This window comes from Muntiacus reevesi, chromosome 1, assembly GCF_963930625.1.
Source record: "Muntiacus reevesi chromosome 1, mMunRee1.1, whole genome shotgun sequence".
NCBI lineage: Eukaryota > Metazoa > Chordata > Mammalia > Artiodactyla > Cervidae > Muntiacus > Muntiacus reevesi.
The window spans coordinates 200,814,044-200,831,800 of record NC_089249.1 but is presented as its reverse complement, the minus strand read 5'-3'; the positions used below and the strand labels follow the sequence as shown (position 1 = coordinate 200,831,800).

Below are 17,757 nucleotides of genomic sequence, written 5' to 3'. Positions count from 1 at the left end.
GTTATAGTCAACTGTATTACTATATGATTCTATAAGAGAGAAAAAACAAAAATAGAAGGGCCCTGACTGACTACAAGAGATTAGTACAGATTTTAAATTGTGGGGCTTGGATCTTTGCCTCGGAACCAAATGCCACAGCAAGGAACAACTCTGACAGGTCAGCCTCTTGGGTTTCTAGCACAGAAGGTCCATCCCACAAGGAGCTGCCTTACTCTTGCCCTGAGGAGAGTTGTTCTTATGTTGCCCACGGGCTGCTCCATGAGTGCTCCTGGCTGTGGGCACATTGTACCCGGGACAGGCCTGCCCCAGACAGAGCGCAGCCCGGGGCCAGGACAAATAAGCTGAGTGCTTGTCCTGAAAGTTTAACAGTCTTATCATTTTTCTTTAAAAATAAAAACAAAATAGCTCTCTTTTTAACATCTTATCCTTAAGGGTGGGATTTGCTGAAGCAAAACCCATCCATCGGGGTGGGCTGGGATGATGTGGGGACTGCTTCAGGCTACTGTGACCTCTGCTGCCTACTCAGTATGTGATATAGACTCTCCAGCAACACTTTTCCCCTGTTCAGTTTGAATTAAATCTACAGAGAGGCTGTAATGTAAACCTTATTTGGCCCTCCACTACCTTGAAATGATGAGTTAGACTTATTTATACACCAAAAAACCATGGCAATTCAAAAGTTAAGATGGCAGCAACCCTAAGTACAATGGACTGAAAATTGGAGCAGGTGTTTTGGGGGCTTTTTAATGTCCCAAATTTCCTTTAAAAAGCTTGGCAGTAAGTGACCACAAGTATGAATGGAGTGTTGTAGGTGGGGAAGGAGCCCCTAGGTGCAACATGGGGAAAGTTTTGCCTTATCTAGCTGACTAATCATTTGGAACTTGAGGCCAGTGATGGCCCTCAGACCTGATAGTTAAGAAAGGTAGGATATGTCTAAGAACAACTTCGTTGGGGAAAGATACCTCTCAGAAGTAGAAGTGCCCGTGCTATATAGTTCTTCATTAATGCAGTTGCCACTAGCCACATGCAATGGCATGTTAAAATTAAGGAAGTGCAAGTGTTCATCTCTCAGTCATGTCTGACTCTTTGCCTCTCCATGGACTGTAGCCCGCCAGGCTTCTCTATCCATGGGATTCTCCAGGCAAGAATACTGGAGTGGGTTGCCAGTCCCTTCTCTAGGGGATCAAACCTGAGCCTCCCACATTGCAGGAGGATTCTTTACCATATGAACCACCAGGGGCCGCAAGTAAATGTAAAATTGGATTCTTCCATCACACTAGTCACACCAACTCAATAACCACATTTGGTTAGTGGCTGCTGCATTGAACAGCACAGATACACAGCACCAGAGGAAGTTCCCTGGGACAGGACAGCTCTAATTACCAAGGGCCAGTGGCTTAACATCATCACAGTTGCTACAGGGACCAACCAAGTGTATATTCCAAAAAATGCAAAGTGGGTTCATTTTTCAACTCGCGTGCTTGTGGTAAGCTGGGGACGGAAGCTGGGGGTTAGCTATTTGATATGTTGTGTTTTGCTCTGAGGTAATTACTGTTGAGGCTTTGCAGGGGCCTGTTAATTATAGGAAGACTATATCTGCTACATATAATTTATTTTCTAGGACACTTAATACTGACAAATAGATAAGGAAAACAAGAGCCGGCAAAAGAATGGCTAAGCAATTCTGAGAAATAAAGATTAGGAAAGAATGATAAAAAAATAAGTAAAAATATAAAAATTAGGAAAGAATAGAAGTCAGCCATGTCTGAGCATCAGTTAAAAATGTGGGTAGTTGTGTAATAAAAAGTCAGTTTCTAACTAACACAACATTGTTAATCAACTATACTCCAACATAAAATAAAAATTTTAAATGTTTCTAGACAATTAAAAAAAGAGAGAGAGAGAGACCACATTGGCTGTCTCCCCATAACTGGTTTGGGTACTCACTGAGCTGAGAATCAGTTGAAAGCCATGGGACATCCCACAGAAGTGTGTCAATGCACTCGCCTCCTCCTCTGACTGCCTAAGGAAAAGCCCGAGGAACACAGATGCCTTCTTTTACCCAGTAAACTTGTGAGCCTCACCAACTGAGGCACCAGGAATTCCCCTAGGGATGGACACACTGGAAAGATACTAGACTCTGTTTCTTTAATGAGCCATGCTGGGTATGAAGTTTTGGGTGGTATTCTCCAGCTGCCCTTGTTTAAACATGCCCATAGTTAATGTTACCCCTTGTAGGCTGGCCCTGGCTTCAAGTACAACTAACAATTGGTCTTATGATTTGATCAGAACTTTCAAACGTGAAGGTACTTTTATTTATTCCTACAAATAATGGAGATTTTATGAAGCCTCCCTCCTGATGTTCTTTAAAAAGACAAACTAGAATTTTACAAAATAAAAATTATTTGGGGGCAACTTACAGTGGATAGCATCAACCTTGTTACTGTGAAAAATTATAAAACATCCAAAATGAATTTTAGGTTTATTCCCGAATCTCCCCGATGGCTGATATCCCAGAGGAGATTTGAAGAAGCTGAAGATATTATCCAAAAAGCTGCAAAAATAAACAACATAACTGCCCCAATGGTGGTTTTTGATCCTGTGGAGGTAAGGATTTGCAAATGTTTTCTCTTGAGATCAGCATTCTTGATTATGGAATTTAATTTGATTCAATAGATTTTGAGTGCCTACTGTGCACCATGCACTGTTCAAGACCTTAGAGACAAAATGATGATGAAGTTCTGAGATAAAACCCATCTCAAAGGGCTGCGGGCCAATTAAATATAATAATGTATATAAATTGCTTAACTAATAGCAGTGAAAGTGTTAGTTGCTCAGTCATGTCCGACTCTTTGCAACCCCATGGACTACAGCCCACCAGGCTCCTCTGTCCATGGAATTCTCTAGGCAAGAATACTGGAGTGGGTAGCCATTCCCTTCTCCAGGGAGCATACAGCAAGTGTTGATTAAATATTAGTTCTTGCTCTGTACCACTGATGCAGCTACATACTGGTGATTTTTGAATATCTATATTAAGTGGGGAAAAAATGTGTTTGAGAGATATTCCACCCATGGGTTCCCCACTGTTTTATGAATCTTACCAAAATCTGCTGGGCAAGCTGTACCTGTCTTTGGTCTTGCTATATCATGTCTAGGACCCTAAGGCCTGAGAGCATAGGCTGGTGGATTCACACCTGCAGGAAGGAGGCCATGAAAAAAGCAGATATTCAGTGGAAGCATACTCACTTCCTGACAGTCGTAAGGACTCACCATGTCCTTGGCCATACCTCATGCCAACTCCCGGAGAAAACAAGAAAAATTAGACACATAAGGAGCATAGAGTATAACCCAGAGTGTTAAGAGAATTAGATGGAAGATAAGTGATGAGGCGAGGAAGGAAGTCCCCAAGGAGCAAACAGGGTGAGCCAGCAAAGAGAGCAAAGTGATTCAGGGCTGAAGAGGCCGGTCCAAACCAGGGAGGACACTTAAATGATAGGGCAAGGGCACTCACGGCTAGAAGGGTCAGAGACTGCTCAGGACACCCCGCTTGCCTCCATGCTCACATCTGTGTCCCTGGCCACCCCAGGACTTTGGATGGTGACGAGCTTGCCAGTACTCTATCCTCCTTCTTGGCCTTTGGAACCTTTTACGGAAGCAGACACCTTGGTGATGGCTGGAGGATTAATTACAGTGGCCATCAGCCCAAGCTTTCAGAGGGCTGCCAGGAAAAATATGTCTTAATCCCTTGCTCTTCGGATCAAGAATTCCATTCCCAGCCTTGGTCAATTTAACTGGATGCAAGGATAACACTGGGAGTGTCTAACACTTCTGGATCTCAGGGCTGTGCTGAATGTTTTTTTGATGTTTAATGGATACGTGGTCTGACTTCTGCTTTGAGGACCTTAGAGTCTAGTGGTAGAGATAAAGCCTATGTGGATGAAAGCAATCATAAAACATTTCAGAGATACATAGTTATGTAGACAAATGAGAACAAAGTCCAGTGTCAAACACATGCTTTCTTCCTGCCATGAGGCATATTGAACCTCAACTGAACAAACCCGAGGAGGAAAAGGGAGCTTGTGCTTTCCTGAGGCCCAGTCACCTCCCTATTCACCTCCCAGGTAGGGTCCTCTGAAGGAGGATATATAGGGCCCTGTGCCAGCAAATGCAAACTGCTCAGAATGGTAATAAAGAGCCTACCAGATGCCAGGCACGTTGTTCAGCTCATTTGATGCTATGCCAATCATTGCTAGTACATATTCTTATAGGCCCATTTCACAGGAGAGGTAACTGAGGCATAGTTCTTCTTAGTTGAAAAGTTAAATTATTTGCCCAGGATTACACAGCTAGAAGTTTCACTCTGGTGCCAAAATGCATGTTTTAACAGTTCTTTCTCATCTCATGTTAAGGGTAGTGGCATTGACTTGGACAGGAAGAAAAACCATGTCATACCATCTTCAAACACGATCTTGGGTTTCTTTGGCTTCCTTTCTGAAGCACCTTCAGCCTTCTCATGGTGCCTGGTCCAAAGGCATTTTGGCAGCTCCATACAGACCAGGGACAAGCACAGGATACAGAAGTGTTCTTGTCCTGAGGTTTCCAAATCTGGCTGCTTATCACCATTACCCAAAGAGCTTTTAAAAATTACAGATTCCCAGGCCCTTAGCCCCAGGAAAGAGTCAGACTAAGCAAACCCAATGTGGGACCTGGAAATCTGCATTTTCACAAGGACCCTGTGGAAGTGCCAATTGTCAGCATAGGCCTGATCCCCAGGTCCTGTCTGTACTTGATACGACTCCCAGAAAACTTTCAGAAGGACTGCTAGTCCCCAGCAGTTTACACAAGAACTTTCTTCTTTGTGATAACTGGGTAATACTGCCAGAGGCATGTTCTTGAGGTTTTCACTCCAGATAGTGCAGAAGCAGAAAGGTAACATGACTGTCGGCTGCATGAGGAGGTGCCTGATTGTTCTCAAAAAGAAGGATGCTATTATTTGGGAAGCAGCTACTATAAGGGCAGGTCTGGTACTCTTACTTCCTTCATTGTGGAAATTCTTTCCTCGGCCTCTGACTGAATGCATGCACAGAGTCACAGAGTTTAACTTTATCCTGAAGAGACTCTCCACCTCAGAGCCTTGTAACTCTTTTAGTTTCAATTCTTTTTTTTTTTTTTAATTGAAGTATAGTTGATTTATAATATTGTATTAGTTTCAGGTGTACAAGAAAGTGATTCAGTTATTCTTTCATATTATTTTCTATTATAGGTTATGAAAAGATATGGAATATATTTCCCTATGCTGTATAGTAAATACTCCTTGTTGCTTATCTATTTTATGTATAGTGGTTTGTATCTGTTAATCCCATACACCGAGTTTATCCCTCTGACCCTCCTTCCTTTTCCCTTTGATAACCATAAGTTTGTTTTCTATGTCTGTGAATCTATTTCTGTTTTTTACATAGATTCATTTGCATTTTTAGTACATATATAAATGAGATCTTATTTGTCTTTCTCCCTCTGACTTACTTCATTGAGTGAAATATTCTGTTGCAAATGGCAATGTTTCACTCTTTCTTACCACCAATATCCCATTGTATATATACCGTATTATCTTAAGCCAATCATTTGTTGATGGGCACTTGGGTTGTATCCTTGTCTTGGCTAATGCAAATAGTATAGTTCCAATTCTAATAAGCTTGATTATCTGGATTCCTAACACATGAAAAGTTAATTTCAGTAGATTAAAAGCAAGGGAAGGAAGTCCATTAACAACAGTAAGAATACCACCAACCATCAACAGCTTACGTGTTTTCCTCAATGGTTCAGTAATTAAAATAATAGTTAAAGTGTATGGGGTGTTTACCATGGTTCAAGTACTATGTTAAGATTTATATATATGACCTCACTTGAACTTCTCAACTCTTAATTATGATATGCATTTTACAGAGAGGTAAACTGAGGCTCACAGAGGATAAATAGTAACTTTTTCAAGGTCCCCTAGTTAACCCAAGTGTGTTCTAACACTGAGACAAAAACAGGAAAAGTATAAAAAGCAGATATGAACCTCAAGGTAGTTTGGAGCTATATGGCCCTACCCATTCAATAGGCCCTAAGGTTCAGTGTGATTAAAGTCACCCATAGTGATGCCCATGAGTCAAGGCAAATCTATGTTAGCAGTCAGTCTTTACATAAAGAGATAGTGAAACTAATTTTTATGTTTTAAAGGTTTCTGCCTAAAATGGGCCATAAACATTTTTAAATGTTAGAATAAGCATCCTATATTTAGATGCTCTTATTCCATGCAAATTCCAGACTTCTAAGCATGTTCAAGTGAAGTGAATTACATGCATTAAGAACATACTGTCATAGCCAAAGATACTTCTTCATCATCTCTTAATCTCATGGTTGTGTACATTACTTTAGCAACAGGAGCAACTCCCCCTGAAGCAGCAGAAAGTTTTCATTTTGGACCTGTTTAGGACTCGGAACATTGCTACAATAACCGTTATGTCTTTGCTGCTATGGTAAGTAATAAGAGATCTGGAAATGTGACATACAGGGTGTAAATATAGAGCTGATTTCCTTTCATTCAAGGGACAGGGTCAAGGCCTGGGTCCTCCTGAGACAAAATTAGAATTTTAGAATCTGAGTAATTTGGAAAGCCCTTAACTTAATTTAAGGGCTTCTCTGATAGCTCAATTGGAAAAACTGCATTGCTCTTAGCCTGCAATGCAGGAGACCCTGGTTCAGTTACTGGGTTGGGAGGATCCCCTGGAGAAGGGAAAGGCTACCCACTCCAATATTCTTGGGCTTCCCTTGTGGCTCAGCTGATAAAGAATTCACCTGCAATGCAGGAAACCTGGGTTTGATCCCTGGGTTGGGAAGATCCCCTGGAGAAGGGAAAGGCTATCCACTCCAGTATTCTGGCCTGGAGAATTCCATGGACTGTATAGTCCATGGGGTGGCAAAGAATTGGACACAACTGAGCAACTTGCACTTTCAACTTGATTTATGGAACTGGATACTGAAAAAATTGTCAAAGGGAACAATATTTAAAGGGAAATTTGACCCACATGGAGAGGGTTCCCCTGCCCCTCCTAAAGTTACTGGGATTAAAACTAATGCTATCCCTGATGCCTGAAGCTGAGATGCTAACTCAGCTCCTGCTTCCAGAAGTTGTACAGGCAATTAATCAGTGAGGTTAGAATACCCTGAGTCCCCACTGCCTGACTTGGAGTTTTGACAAGCTTTTTACACTTGTAAAAATAGCAGTTTACTGAGTGATTTTTAAGGCACATAAATAATGAACTGACTTTGTAGGTAAGATTTAATAATATATCTGCCAAGAAATTAGAAGGCAGAAAGAAAAGAACATGCCTACTCCATGATGGCAGCACAAAAAACGACGGTAATCAGAACTACCAGGCTCACGCTGCAGCTAGTCTAATTTTAGAGCCACCTTGTATTACAATTAGAAGTCATCAATAACAGAGTTTATGCCCCTGAGTTAAGCAAGTGTGTCCTGGACACGTAGACCTCACAATGGACCTACTTAGTTCTTATATGTCAGCAGGTATCACGGATGCAAATACATCTTGAGAAGGGGTACTATTGGGCCAACAATAAAGTAGTCATTAGTTTTATTCATGCTGCTGTTATTATCAAATGTGAGAATCACTAAGATCCTAGAGAAATAAAGTTTCGTGTTTTGTTTTGGATTAGCCCTTGTGCCATCCAACCTAGTAGAGTATGTTTAAGAAGATCCAACAGTGTTCCTGAAAATATTTTTCAGATGTTCTCTGCTTTTCAGTCATGTTGATAATAAGCAAATTTCTCCACAGAGGAGTCTGCATAGTGTTATATATAACTTAGTGTTTTTTCCACAGAAAAGCTTTTATGTGGAAGTTAACTATAATGGCGGGATATGCAATGTGCATTCTGTGATACCTTGAAGCATTATGAGTGAGACTCATTTTTTTCCCTAAAGTGAGTTTTATTAAGTCAATTGGAATTTACTGTAAGTGGATCCCACAGTATTACCTATGTATCTTTTTCTTTTTTGGGGGGGACGGAGAATGAAATATGGATTTTATGTTCACTGATGTGACAGTCTTTCTTCAAATAATATCTCTAAGGGGATGAGAATGTATTGTACAAGCTATTCTACTGAAACCTGAAATTAGCTAGATTAGGGTAGGTAATTGTTGAATATTTGTATATTTAGACTTAGTGCTATCCAACATAACTTTCTTCAATAATAATAACATTTTATATCTCTGTTGTCCATTATAGTAGCCGCTAGCTCCATGTGGCTACTAAGGAATTGAAGTGTGGCTAGTGCCAAAGTGAGGGATGAAGTTTTAAATTTTATTTGATTTTAATTTATACTTTTAAATAGCCCTATGTGGCTAGTCACTACTTGTAAGATACCAAGATATGGACAACTTCCTAACCATCATGAAATTGTAAAGTGACTCAAGCCATCCTTTTGTCATTTTTGTCTTTTGACTTCCAGGATGTTAACCTCAGTGGGTTACTTTGCTCTCTCTCTCAATACTCCTAATTTACATGGAGATCCCTACCTGAACTGTTTCTTCTCTGCCTTGATTGAAGTTCCAGCCTACATTGCAGCCTGGCTGCTACTTCGAACCCTACCCAGACGTTATGTCATAGCTGGAGTACTGTTCTTTGGAGGAAGTGTGCTTCTCTTAATTCAATTGGTACCTGCAGGTAAGAAACTATGCAATATTAACAACTTACCAGAAAAGATCCACACCTTGACTAGGCTAGTTATTAGTCATGTGTGCGTGTGTGTTTAGTCGTTCAGTCATGTCCGATTCTTTGCAAGCAACCCCATAGACTGTAGCCCACCAGGTTCCTCTGTCCATGGCAAGAATGGACAAGAATACTGGAGTGGGTAGCCATTCCCTTCTCCAGGGGGTCTTCCTGACCCAGGGATCAAACCTGGGTCTTCTGCATTGCAGTCATATGCTTTACCATCAGAGTTACTAGGGAAGCCCTAATTATTAGTAACTGTTCCCTATTTATGTAGCTTTTACATAATAAATGGTCTTCCCTTGTGGCTCAGCTGGTAAAGAATGTGCCTGCAATGCGGGAGACCTGGGTTTGATCCCTGGGTTGGGAAGATCCCCTGAGAAGGGAAAGGCTACCTACTCCAGTATTCTGGCCTGGAGAATTCCAGGGACTATATAGTCCATGGGGTCGCAAAGAGTCGGACATGACTGAGCGACTTCACTTTCACTTACTGTCACTTACATAATAAACCATTCATAAGTCAGTTACAGGAGAGATAGCTAACTCTGTGATTTCCTTTGTTCAAAATTAGTCCCTTCAAACGGAAGGGTTAGCCTCAGAGAATCAGAAATCACCACCAGAAGAAGAGTAATGCTCGCAGTGCATCCCTTTCATAAAAACTTTCACCTAATCCCTCAAACCTTTCTTTGAGTCTTAAACCTGAGTGCTAATTTCTTGGTACTTTTAAACCTTCTCTCTGATTGATGTATATATGCAATTGTTAAGAGTTGGTAGTACATGCCAGTTCCAGTATAAATTCAGTGATTTTTATGGTCTGTAACCTTTAAGTAGTTAGAAAGGTTTTCTACTTTTCCTCTTATGTCCAAGTTTCTCATATTGTTACAGCATTAAGTCAACAGATTATTGATATATAGTATTATACATAGAAGTATATATCTCAATAATAATAAGTAGGATAAAAGGATTGGTTCTTCTCTTCAAAGATTAAACTTAACTGCATTAACAAGCTAACAATTGACTATGAAACTGTTGTAATTAAAGTGTAGATAAGGTCATGGAATGCATAAATGATCTAGAATGACAGAAGAGTGAAGCTCAAAGCACCCTTCACTCTCCATCCTTTTCTAGGTCCAGTTAGTAAGACTTTGAAGAAGAAGTGTAATTTGGGGATTACCTTTATATTATAAAATATTTATATATGAAACATATTATAAAACATTCCTATATAAGCAATAAGGACAAAACAAGCAACTGTTAAGTAAGTATTGTTTCTAAAAGTACCTCTGTTTACACTGGGTCTCTTTTCCAGATTACAACTTCTTGTCCATTGGTCTGGCCATGTTGGGAAAATTTGGGATCACATCTGCCTTTGCCATGCTGTATGTCTTCACTGCAGAGCTCTACCCAACCCTGGTCAGAAACATGGCAGTGGGGGTCACCTCCATGGCCTCCAGAGTGGGCAGCATCATTGCTCCCTACTTTGTTTACCTAGGTGAGATGCATCTTATCAGTCTATCCTTTTTTAAAAATATATCTTAAAAAAAAAAAATATATATATATATATATCTTTAAGTAATGGACTTTTTGTTGTGAAAAATGCAAACAGCACAGAAAATACTAGAAAGAGTACAAGATCACCTGTACTCTCTCAGTTCCTCAAACCACAGCCCTCAGAGGAACTAAAACTAACATTTGGTGAGTAGTCTTCGTTTCGTTTTGTACAATACACACACACATTTTTAAATACACAACATTATATCATAAATATTGCTTCATGACTTTTTTAAACTTAGCATTGTATCAGAATATCTTTCCTGATTGGTGTATGTATAGTTTTCATCTTCACCTTTCATCTTCCCTATAGTTTCATACCATGCTCATGTGGTCTAATTGGTATGTATGTAGTTCTTTTTTCTTCTTTTTAGTTAGTACATAGACTTCTAATATATGTGTACACATAATTTATTTAACTAGGTTCATGAATGAATATTTAGACCATTTCCAAGTTTTTGTTATGGCAAATAACACCATAGTGAACATTCCCCTACACCCCCACAGCCTTTGTATATATGGATCAATGGATTGCTGGAGCAATTTAAAAATTTCATAGATATTGCCAAATTGACTTCTGAATACTATACCAGTTTACAATCCAACAATCAATATATGAGAGTGTCTGTTTCTCCACATCTTCACCAACAATGGGAATCATCCAATTTTTTAATCATTGATAATTTGTTGTGTGAAAAATGGATATCCTTGTTGCTTTCATTTCTTTTTCAGTTATGAATGAGGTTGAACATTTTTTCATGTATTTATTGACATTCTATTTATTTTTAAGATATCTGACTGTCCATGTCTTTTCCCATCTTTCTAATGGTTTATTCAACATTTATATTTTGAGTGGGGGAGCTTTTTGTAATTGAAAAAATTAGCCCTCTGTATATATATTGTAAATATTTTTTCCTAGTTTATCATTTCCATTTTGACTCCATGACTTTTTTTGCAGTGCAGGAACTTTGGCTTTTATGTGATCATATTTATCCATCAGAAGGGCTTTCATGAGATGTTCAGTGTATGTAAGTTCTAGCACTCGAAGAACCTACCTCATAAGAACTTTATTGGTGAGAGATGGAGACGCAGTTCCTTATTCTTCCTAGTTACTACTGGTTCAAACACACACACATACATCCCCAAAGACACATGTGAATTCTCAGAAAAGGTACACTCTAAAACCTTACAGAGAAAGAGAGACATTTTCCACACAGCTGCCCTGAATACCTGAGAAAGTACATTATTATGTAGAATGTCTTTTCATCTTCCCGATGCTTTCAAACCGTGCTCATGTGGTCTAATGGTGGACCACTTACATGAGAAATGCAGGAATCTGAGAAAGAGCTTTCTATTCCACAGTCGCAGCTCCTGTTGGTGACAACAGAGGCCTTGGAGAAGCTTCAAGATTTATATGTTTTTTTTTTGTCAAATAAAATTCTTGGTTGTGTTATTCCTCTGTAATCTCTGTACGTAGAAGGAAAGCAAGATGAAGATCTATTATTCTCCCGTTCGAGTAACACCAGATAAAGAGGTGGAGTGGTTCTTCCAATTACGTATAAAACCAAGACATATAAATGCTGCAAAAAGAAACCACAGTGCCCTGATTCATATCAATGTATGACAAAACCCACTGAAAAAAAAAATAAATAAAAATTAAAAAAAAAAAAAAAGAAAGAAACCACAGTGCTTGACATTTATTGATTTAAATTGGATTGAATATATTACTTAGATTTTCTTTGAGAGTCTCACAGCTCTGTGGACCTAGCTTTCTACAGCAGCCTACTGATCTTGGCAAATGCAAAGGTCATATCAGTCATCATAGCCAGTACCCATCCCTACAACATCCTGATCTGCCTCTTTCCCTGTGGTGTCCCCTCCCATCCCCCATCTCCAGTGACTTTTACCTTAAGAGAACTTTGGTAGGCAAAGATTTCTATCAAAAGAACATCTATCATACCTGATTAAGTAGCAGCTTAGAGAATACCAGTTGACATGAAAGACCTTTTGTTAATGCAAGATCAAGAGTGAATGATTATGGAAATTCAGAGGCAATGACATCTGCCAAACAGAAACTGTGTATTTTGCACACTTTTTTTCTTCTGTAAGTATTCAGATTTGAAACTGTGTGCCACCATTACTAAGTGATTCTCAAGAGCATCTGGAGAGACCCTGTATCTAACTGATGTCCTTACGTCCTGTGTCTTACAGGTGCTTACAACAGAGTTCTGCCCTACATCCTCATGGGGAGCCTGACTGTCCTGATCGGAATTATCACTCTTTTTTTCCCGGAAAGTTTCGGAAGGACTCTACCAGAGACCCTAGAGCAGATGCAGAAAGTGAAGGGGTAAGTGGAACTTTAAAAAATTATATGTATAAAAAAAGAATAAACATGATAGTTAAACAGGAAGGTTCTGAAAAGGAAGAGTAACAAGAGGAGAGTATCACTATCAGATAATAAAGCATATTATTAAGCAATGGTAATTAAAACAGTATGATAACGGTACAGAAAAATAAATCACTGGAATGGGATAGGGCTCAAAATTAAACTGAATACAATAAGAGAATTTGGTGTAAGATAACAAGTAGCACTTCAAAATCAGTGGGGAAAAGTTAGATTATTCAGTAAAAAGTGTTAGAATATTCAACTAGTCATTTTGGTTACATAAAAAGCTTAAATCCTACTTCAAAATATATCATGATAAATTCCAGAAAGATTAAAAATTGAGACCTAAAAATATAAAGTCATAAATGTACCAGAATAAAACATAAATACTTTATAACCTTAAAGAAGGCCTTTCTGAGTGTGATATGAAAAACAAAAAGCCATTAAGGAAAAGATCGACATATTTGATTAAGCAATTTTAGATATTGTCAGTAGAGCAAAAGTAAAACCATAAATTAGAACAAAGGTCAACAAACCAGGGGGAAAATATTTGCAACACACTAGACAGAACTAATAAACTTAAGATATGAGATAGACAGAGTTGATAAGATACAAGAAGCTCTTAGCAATCAGTGGGAAAAAGACCAACAACTCAGTAAGAAAACCAGCAAAAGTCATGAACAAGCAGTTTATAGAAAAGAACACTTCAGGGCCAAATATGTATATGAAAAGGAAATACCTGTCCACATTAATAAAAAAAATTTGTTTAATGCAATATCATTTTTTGGCCTATGAGATTGTGTGAGAGTTTCTTCCTGATATCAACCAATTCTGACACCAAATAAATGTCCTATAATATCATCCAGTTATGACACTAATTACCCAGGACTAGCATCTGGCAGCAGCAGCGTCTAACTCTACAGGTTAAAGGCTTAGTCCCATAAGACAGCTTACTCTTCAGCTGCCAGTCACAAGTAATGGGTCCCCAAGCTTATCCACATTTCTGGCTGTTGGGGAGGGGGAAATTTACTCCCTTACCCCTTTAAGTTCTTGTGGCTGAACTAATAATAAAATTGACATAAGTCAAGTTAAGAGGAAAAAAACACATTTTAATTCATGCATACAGAGATCTCTCAGAAAGAAAGAGGACTGCAGACATGGCCAAAGCAGGCAGCTTTTTTTTTTTTTTCCAGTGGGTTTTGTCATACATTGATATGAATCAGCCATAGAGTTACACGTATTCCCCATCCCGATCCCCCCTCCCACCTCCCTCTCCACCCGATTCCTCTGGGTCTTCCCAGTGCACCAGGCCCGAGCACTTGACTCATGCATCCCACCTGGGCTGGTGATCTGATTCACCATAGATAATATACATGCTGTTCTTTCGAAACATCCCACCCTCACCTTCTCCCACAGAGTTCAAAAGCCTGTTCTGTACTTCTGTGTCTTTCTCTGTTTTGCATATAGGGTTATCGTTACCATCTTTCTAAATTCCATATATATGTGTTAGTATACTGTAATGGTCTTTATCTTTCTGGTTTACTTCACTCTGTATAATGGGCTCCAGTTTCATCCATCTCATTAGAACTGATTCAAATGAATTCTTTTTAACGGCTGAGTAATATTCCATGGTATATATGTACCACAACTTCGTTATCCATTCATCAAGCAGGCAGCTTTTACACTTTTTAGACAGAGAAACAACAAAACTGAGAGGAATTGATAGGACAAAGAAATTTAGGTTTGAGTGCTTAATTGTTATTGTTGTTCAGTCGCCAAGTAGTGTCAGACTCTGCGACCCCATGGACTGCAGCTCGCCAGGCTTCCCTGTCCCTCACCATCTTCTGGAGTTTCCCGAAGACATGAACTTGGGTACTTAATTAGTAAGGAATTTAAATAAAGTGTGGGCCTGGGTGGTAAATTAGTAAAGAAACAGCAAGGTTTATTTATATAGATTTTTTGGCCCTGCCCTGGATTCTCCATCTCTGGTAATAAAGGTGTCCTTCTACCTCTCTATGTGGGGAGTGGGCCTTTTCCAAGAAGGATTTATTTCCTGCTTTCGGGGGCACAGAGGAGGCCAGAGATTCCTTCTGCATTGGCTCCTTCACAAGCAACTTGAATTAAAAATAATCATAATGGGGACTTCCCTGGCAGTCCAGTGGTTAGGACTTAATGCCTTCACTGTTGAGAGCACAGGTTCAGTCCCTGGTTGGGAAACTAAGATCCCACATGCTGCGTGACCAAAAGCAAAAACAAAATCAAAATGCAAAATAATCAATATGCCACTGTGGCATGTTTGGGGGCAGCCTGCCCTGAGCTGCAACATGTCCAACTTGACTACAAAGTCTGGTGTTTCCACAACCCCCCTCCTCACATTCAGGAATTTGCTAGAATGATGCACAGAACTCAGGAAAACATTTTACTTACTATTACTCGTTTGTTATAAACAACACAAATGAACAGCCAGGGAAAAACGTGAGGTCCAGAAGGGTCCAGAGCACAGGAGTCTCTGTCCTGTGGAGTTGGGGAGCATCACCATCCCGGCCCATGGATGTGTTTGCCAATTCAGAAGCTCTCCAGACCCCAGTAAATGTTTAGGAGATTTTATGGAGGTTTTTCACCACACAGGCATGATCAATATTGAATTAACCTCAGCCCTTCTCCCTTCTCTGGGGGCTGGAGGGTGGGCTGAAATTTCCAGGCTTCTAGTCAAGGCTCGGTCTTTCTGGAAACCAGCCTCCATCGTGAAGCTATCTAGGGACTCACCAAGAGTCACCTCATTAGAATAAGAGGTAAGACACTCCTGTTATCCTTGTCTCTCAGAAAATTACAAGGGATTTAGGAGTTCTATTCAGAATCTAGGGACAAAAATCAAGTATCTTTCTATGACAACACAGACTGGCAAACATTTAAAAGATCAGTGGTACAGTAGTAGAAGTTTAAGGTTCATTTATTTCTATTTATTTATTGTTGTCTGCCCTGGGTCTTCTTGCTGCAGGGTTTCTCTAGATGTGGCAAGCAATGGCTACCCTTCGCTGTGGTGTGCAGGTTTCTCACTGTAGTGGTTTCTCTTGTTGCAGAGCACGGCTGTAGGCACGCAGGCTTCAGTAGTTGGGGCTTGCAGGCTCTAGAGTGCTGACCCAGCAGTTGTGGCTGTAGAACTTATTTGCCCCGCAGCACCTGGGAGCTTCCCCAGCCAGGGATTGAATCCATGCTCCCTGAATTGGCAGGCGGATTCTCAACCACTGGGCCGCCAGGGAAGTCCAAGAGAAGTTTAAATTCTAGAGAGAAACTGCCTGGCTTCAAAACTCAAATCTACTGCAAACTTGGGCAATTTGCTTAGTTTTCACTAGACCTCAGTATTCCCATCTGTTATATGGGAATAGTTCATATGACTTTTGTGACGTTATATAAGATAATGTGTTTTTAGTGCATAGCCATGATAAAAAATAAGTCCATATGTGAATGGATTGTGATCCAGACTGGATGTATATAGCAAAAGATGCCCAGTTTTGATAGGTTGTTTCTCCTAATGATAAAACTACTTCGATATCAACTTTAACTTACTAAGAACTTCATGGTTGCCACTCTACTCTTTCCTCAGGGGAACTATAAAATCGTGAATACTAGTGCTAGCTATACTCATGAGGTTCTTTTTAAAGTAATTACTTGTTCATTGACTAGAAAAATGTTTTTCTGTGTCAATTTGGCATTTTTTTTCATTTAATTTTCTTTGACACTTGTCTTATTTTCAGGTTCAGATATGGAAAAAAAACAAAAGGTTCAATGGAGGAAGAAGAAAATCCCAAAGTTATAATAACTTCATTCTAATAAAATTCCCATCCTATCTGGTGAATTGAAAAATGTCCATAAGCCTGTGAAAAAACTAAAGCTGTTCCTGATGAAAAGGACTGCCTAGGAGGAAAAACACTAAAATGGACCTTGCTATTAAGAAATGCTTGCCATATGGCAAAATCTGGACCAGACTTGAAGATAAGCTCCTTGTTTTTAAAAACAAACCATTTCTAGAGACTTTTCCTAATTAATTCAATGAATTAGGTTTGTCGGATTTTTAGAAAACGTGTTGGTCAAGGACTGGAAAATCCGTATATAATGATTAAACTCATTTCCAAATACAAAGACTATCCAAATTTTTAAAAAATTCATTGAATTAATAAAACTATCAGGTTTGTGTGTGTGTATAAGTAAACCAGCTCATTCAAAATTACCAAATATATGCAGTATTTCTACCCAGCAAATTTTATACACTGCTTTGAGAAGAATTGATGGCAGATACTAATAGCATTTACAAGTGAAATGCATCAAGAGATCAGACAGCCTGGCTCTATGGCCTGTCAGCATTTAAGAAGGAAACAAGGCTGCTCCTGGCTACAATTTCAGCGGCTATGGCTCACAGGCTATCAAATGATTTGCATTTGTTGTGCTCTTTGTAAGCACTTGACTAAGCTTTCTGTTCCCTAAGACTGGCTTAAGGGGATTTTTTTTTTTTTTTTTTTTTTTTGTAAAAAGAAAATCAGGAAAACCACAAACTAGTTAGGCTGGTAGAGGTGGTTTGTGTGCCCCATAGCCAAGAGAAGTCAGCACCACAGAAGAAGACTATCCAAGCTAACAATCTGGAGATCCTTTTAAACCAGTTCTTTCCCTTAATATATACCTCCCTAAATACAATATACAGTTGTAGCCTCTTTAACCACGGGTGCATCTGGTCAGCAATAGCGCAATCTCAGTTCCAGGAATGAGCAAGGTAAAAGCCACAAATGGGATAATGTATTAACATAAGCTCAGAAGATAAATGTCAGCTCTGCATCTCACCACATTTGAGGCATGCTGAGATGATAACATAGCAAACAGTTCCTCCCGAAGACCTGGGGCCCATACTCTCACCAGGAGCAGCTCCTCTCGGAGCAGCAAGGGACAAGCTACTGACCCTTTAACACCACCAGCGCGTTGGTGTGCTAATAGTACCGGCAGCCACTGGTTTTTAATATGCTTCTCATTGGCATCATCTCCTAAAATTAATTATCCCC

General features: G+C 39.6%; 1 protein-coding gene across 3 annotated transcripts in view; it reads left to right on the top strand.

Moving 5' to 3' along the window:
* The window catches only part of SLC22A4 (solute carrier family 22 member 4), a 43,326-nt gene extending 26,035 nt beyond the window's left edge, over positions 1 to 17,291 (top strand). The window contains exons 3-8 of one of the 3 annotated variants that reach the window (XM_065918141.1): positions 2,481 to 2,607; positions 6,421 to 6,521; positions 8,513 to 8,727; positions 10,082 to 10,264; positions 12,535 to 12,670; positions 16,465 to 17,291. In XM_065918141.1, the coding sequence (XP_065774213.1) occupies positions 2,481 to 2,607; positions 6,421 to 6,521; positions 8,513 to 8,727; positions 10,082 to 10,264; positions 12,535 to 12,670; positions 16,465 to 16,540 (838 nt within the window). In that variant the 3' untranslated portion in view covers positions 16,541 to 17,291. The remainder of the gene's footprint in view (positions 1 to 2,480; positions 2,608 to 6,420; positions 6,522 to 8,512; positions 8,728 to 10,081; positions 10,265 to 12,534; positions 12,671 to 16,464) is intronic. The other 2 variants (XM_065918140.1, XM_065918137.1) reach the window with 2 other exon arrangements.
* Positions 17,292 to 17,757: the final 466 nt, after the last annotated feature.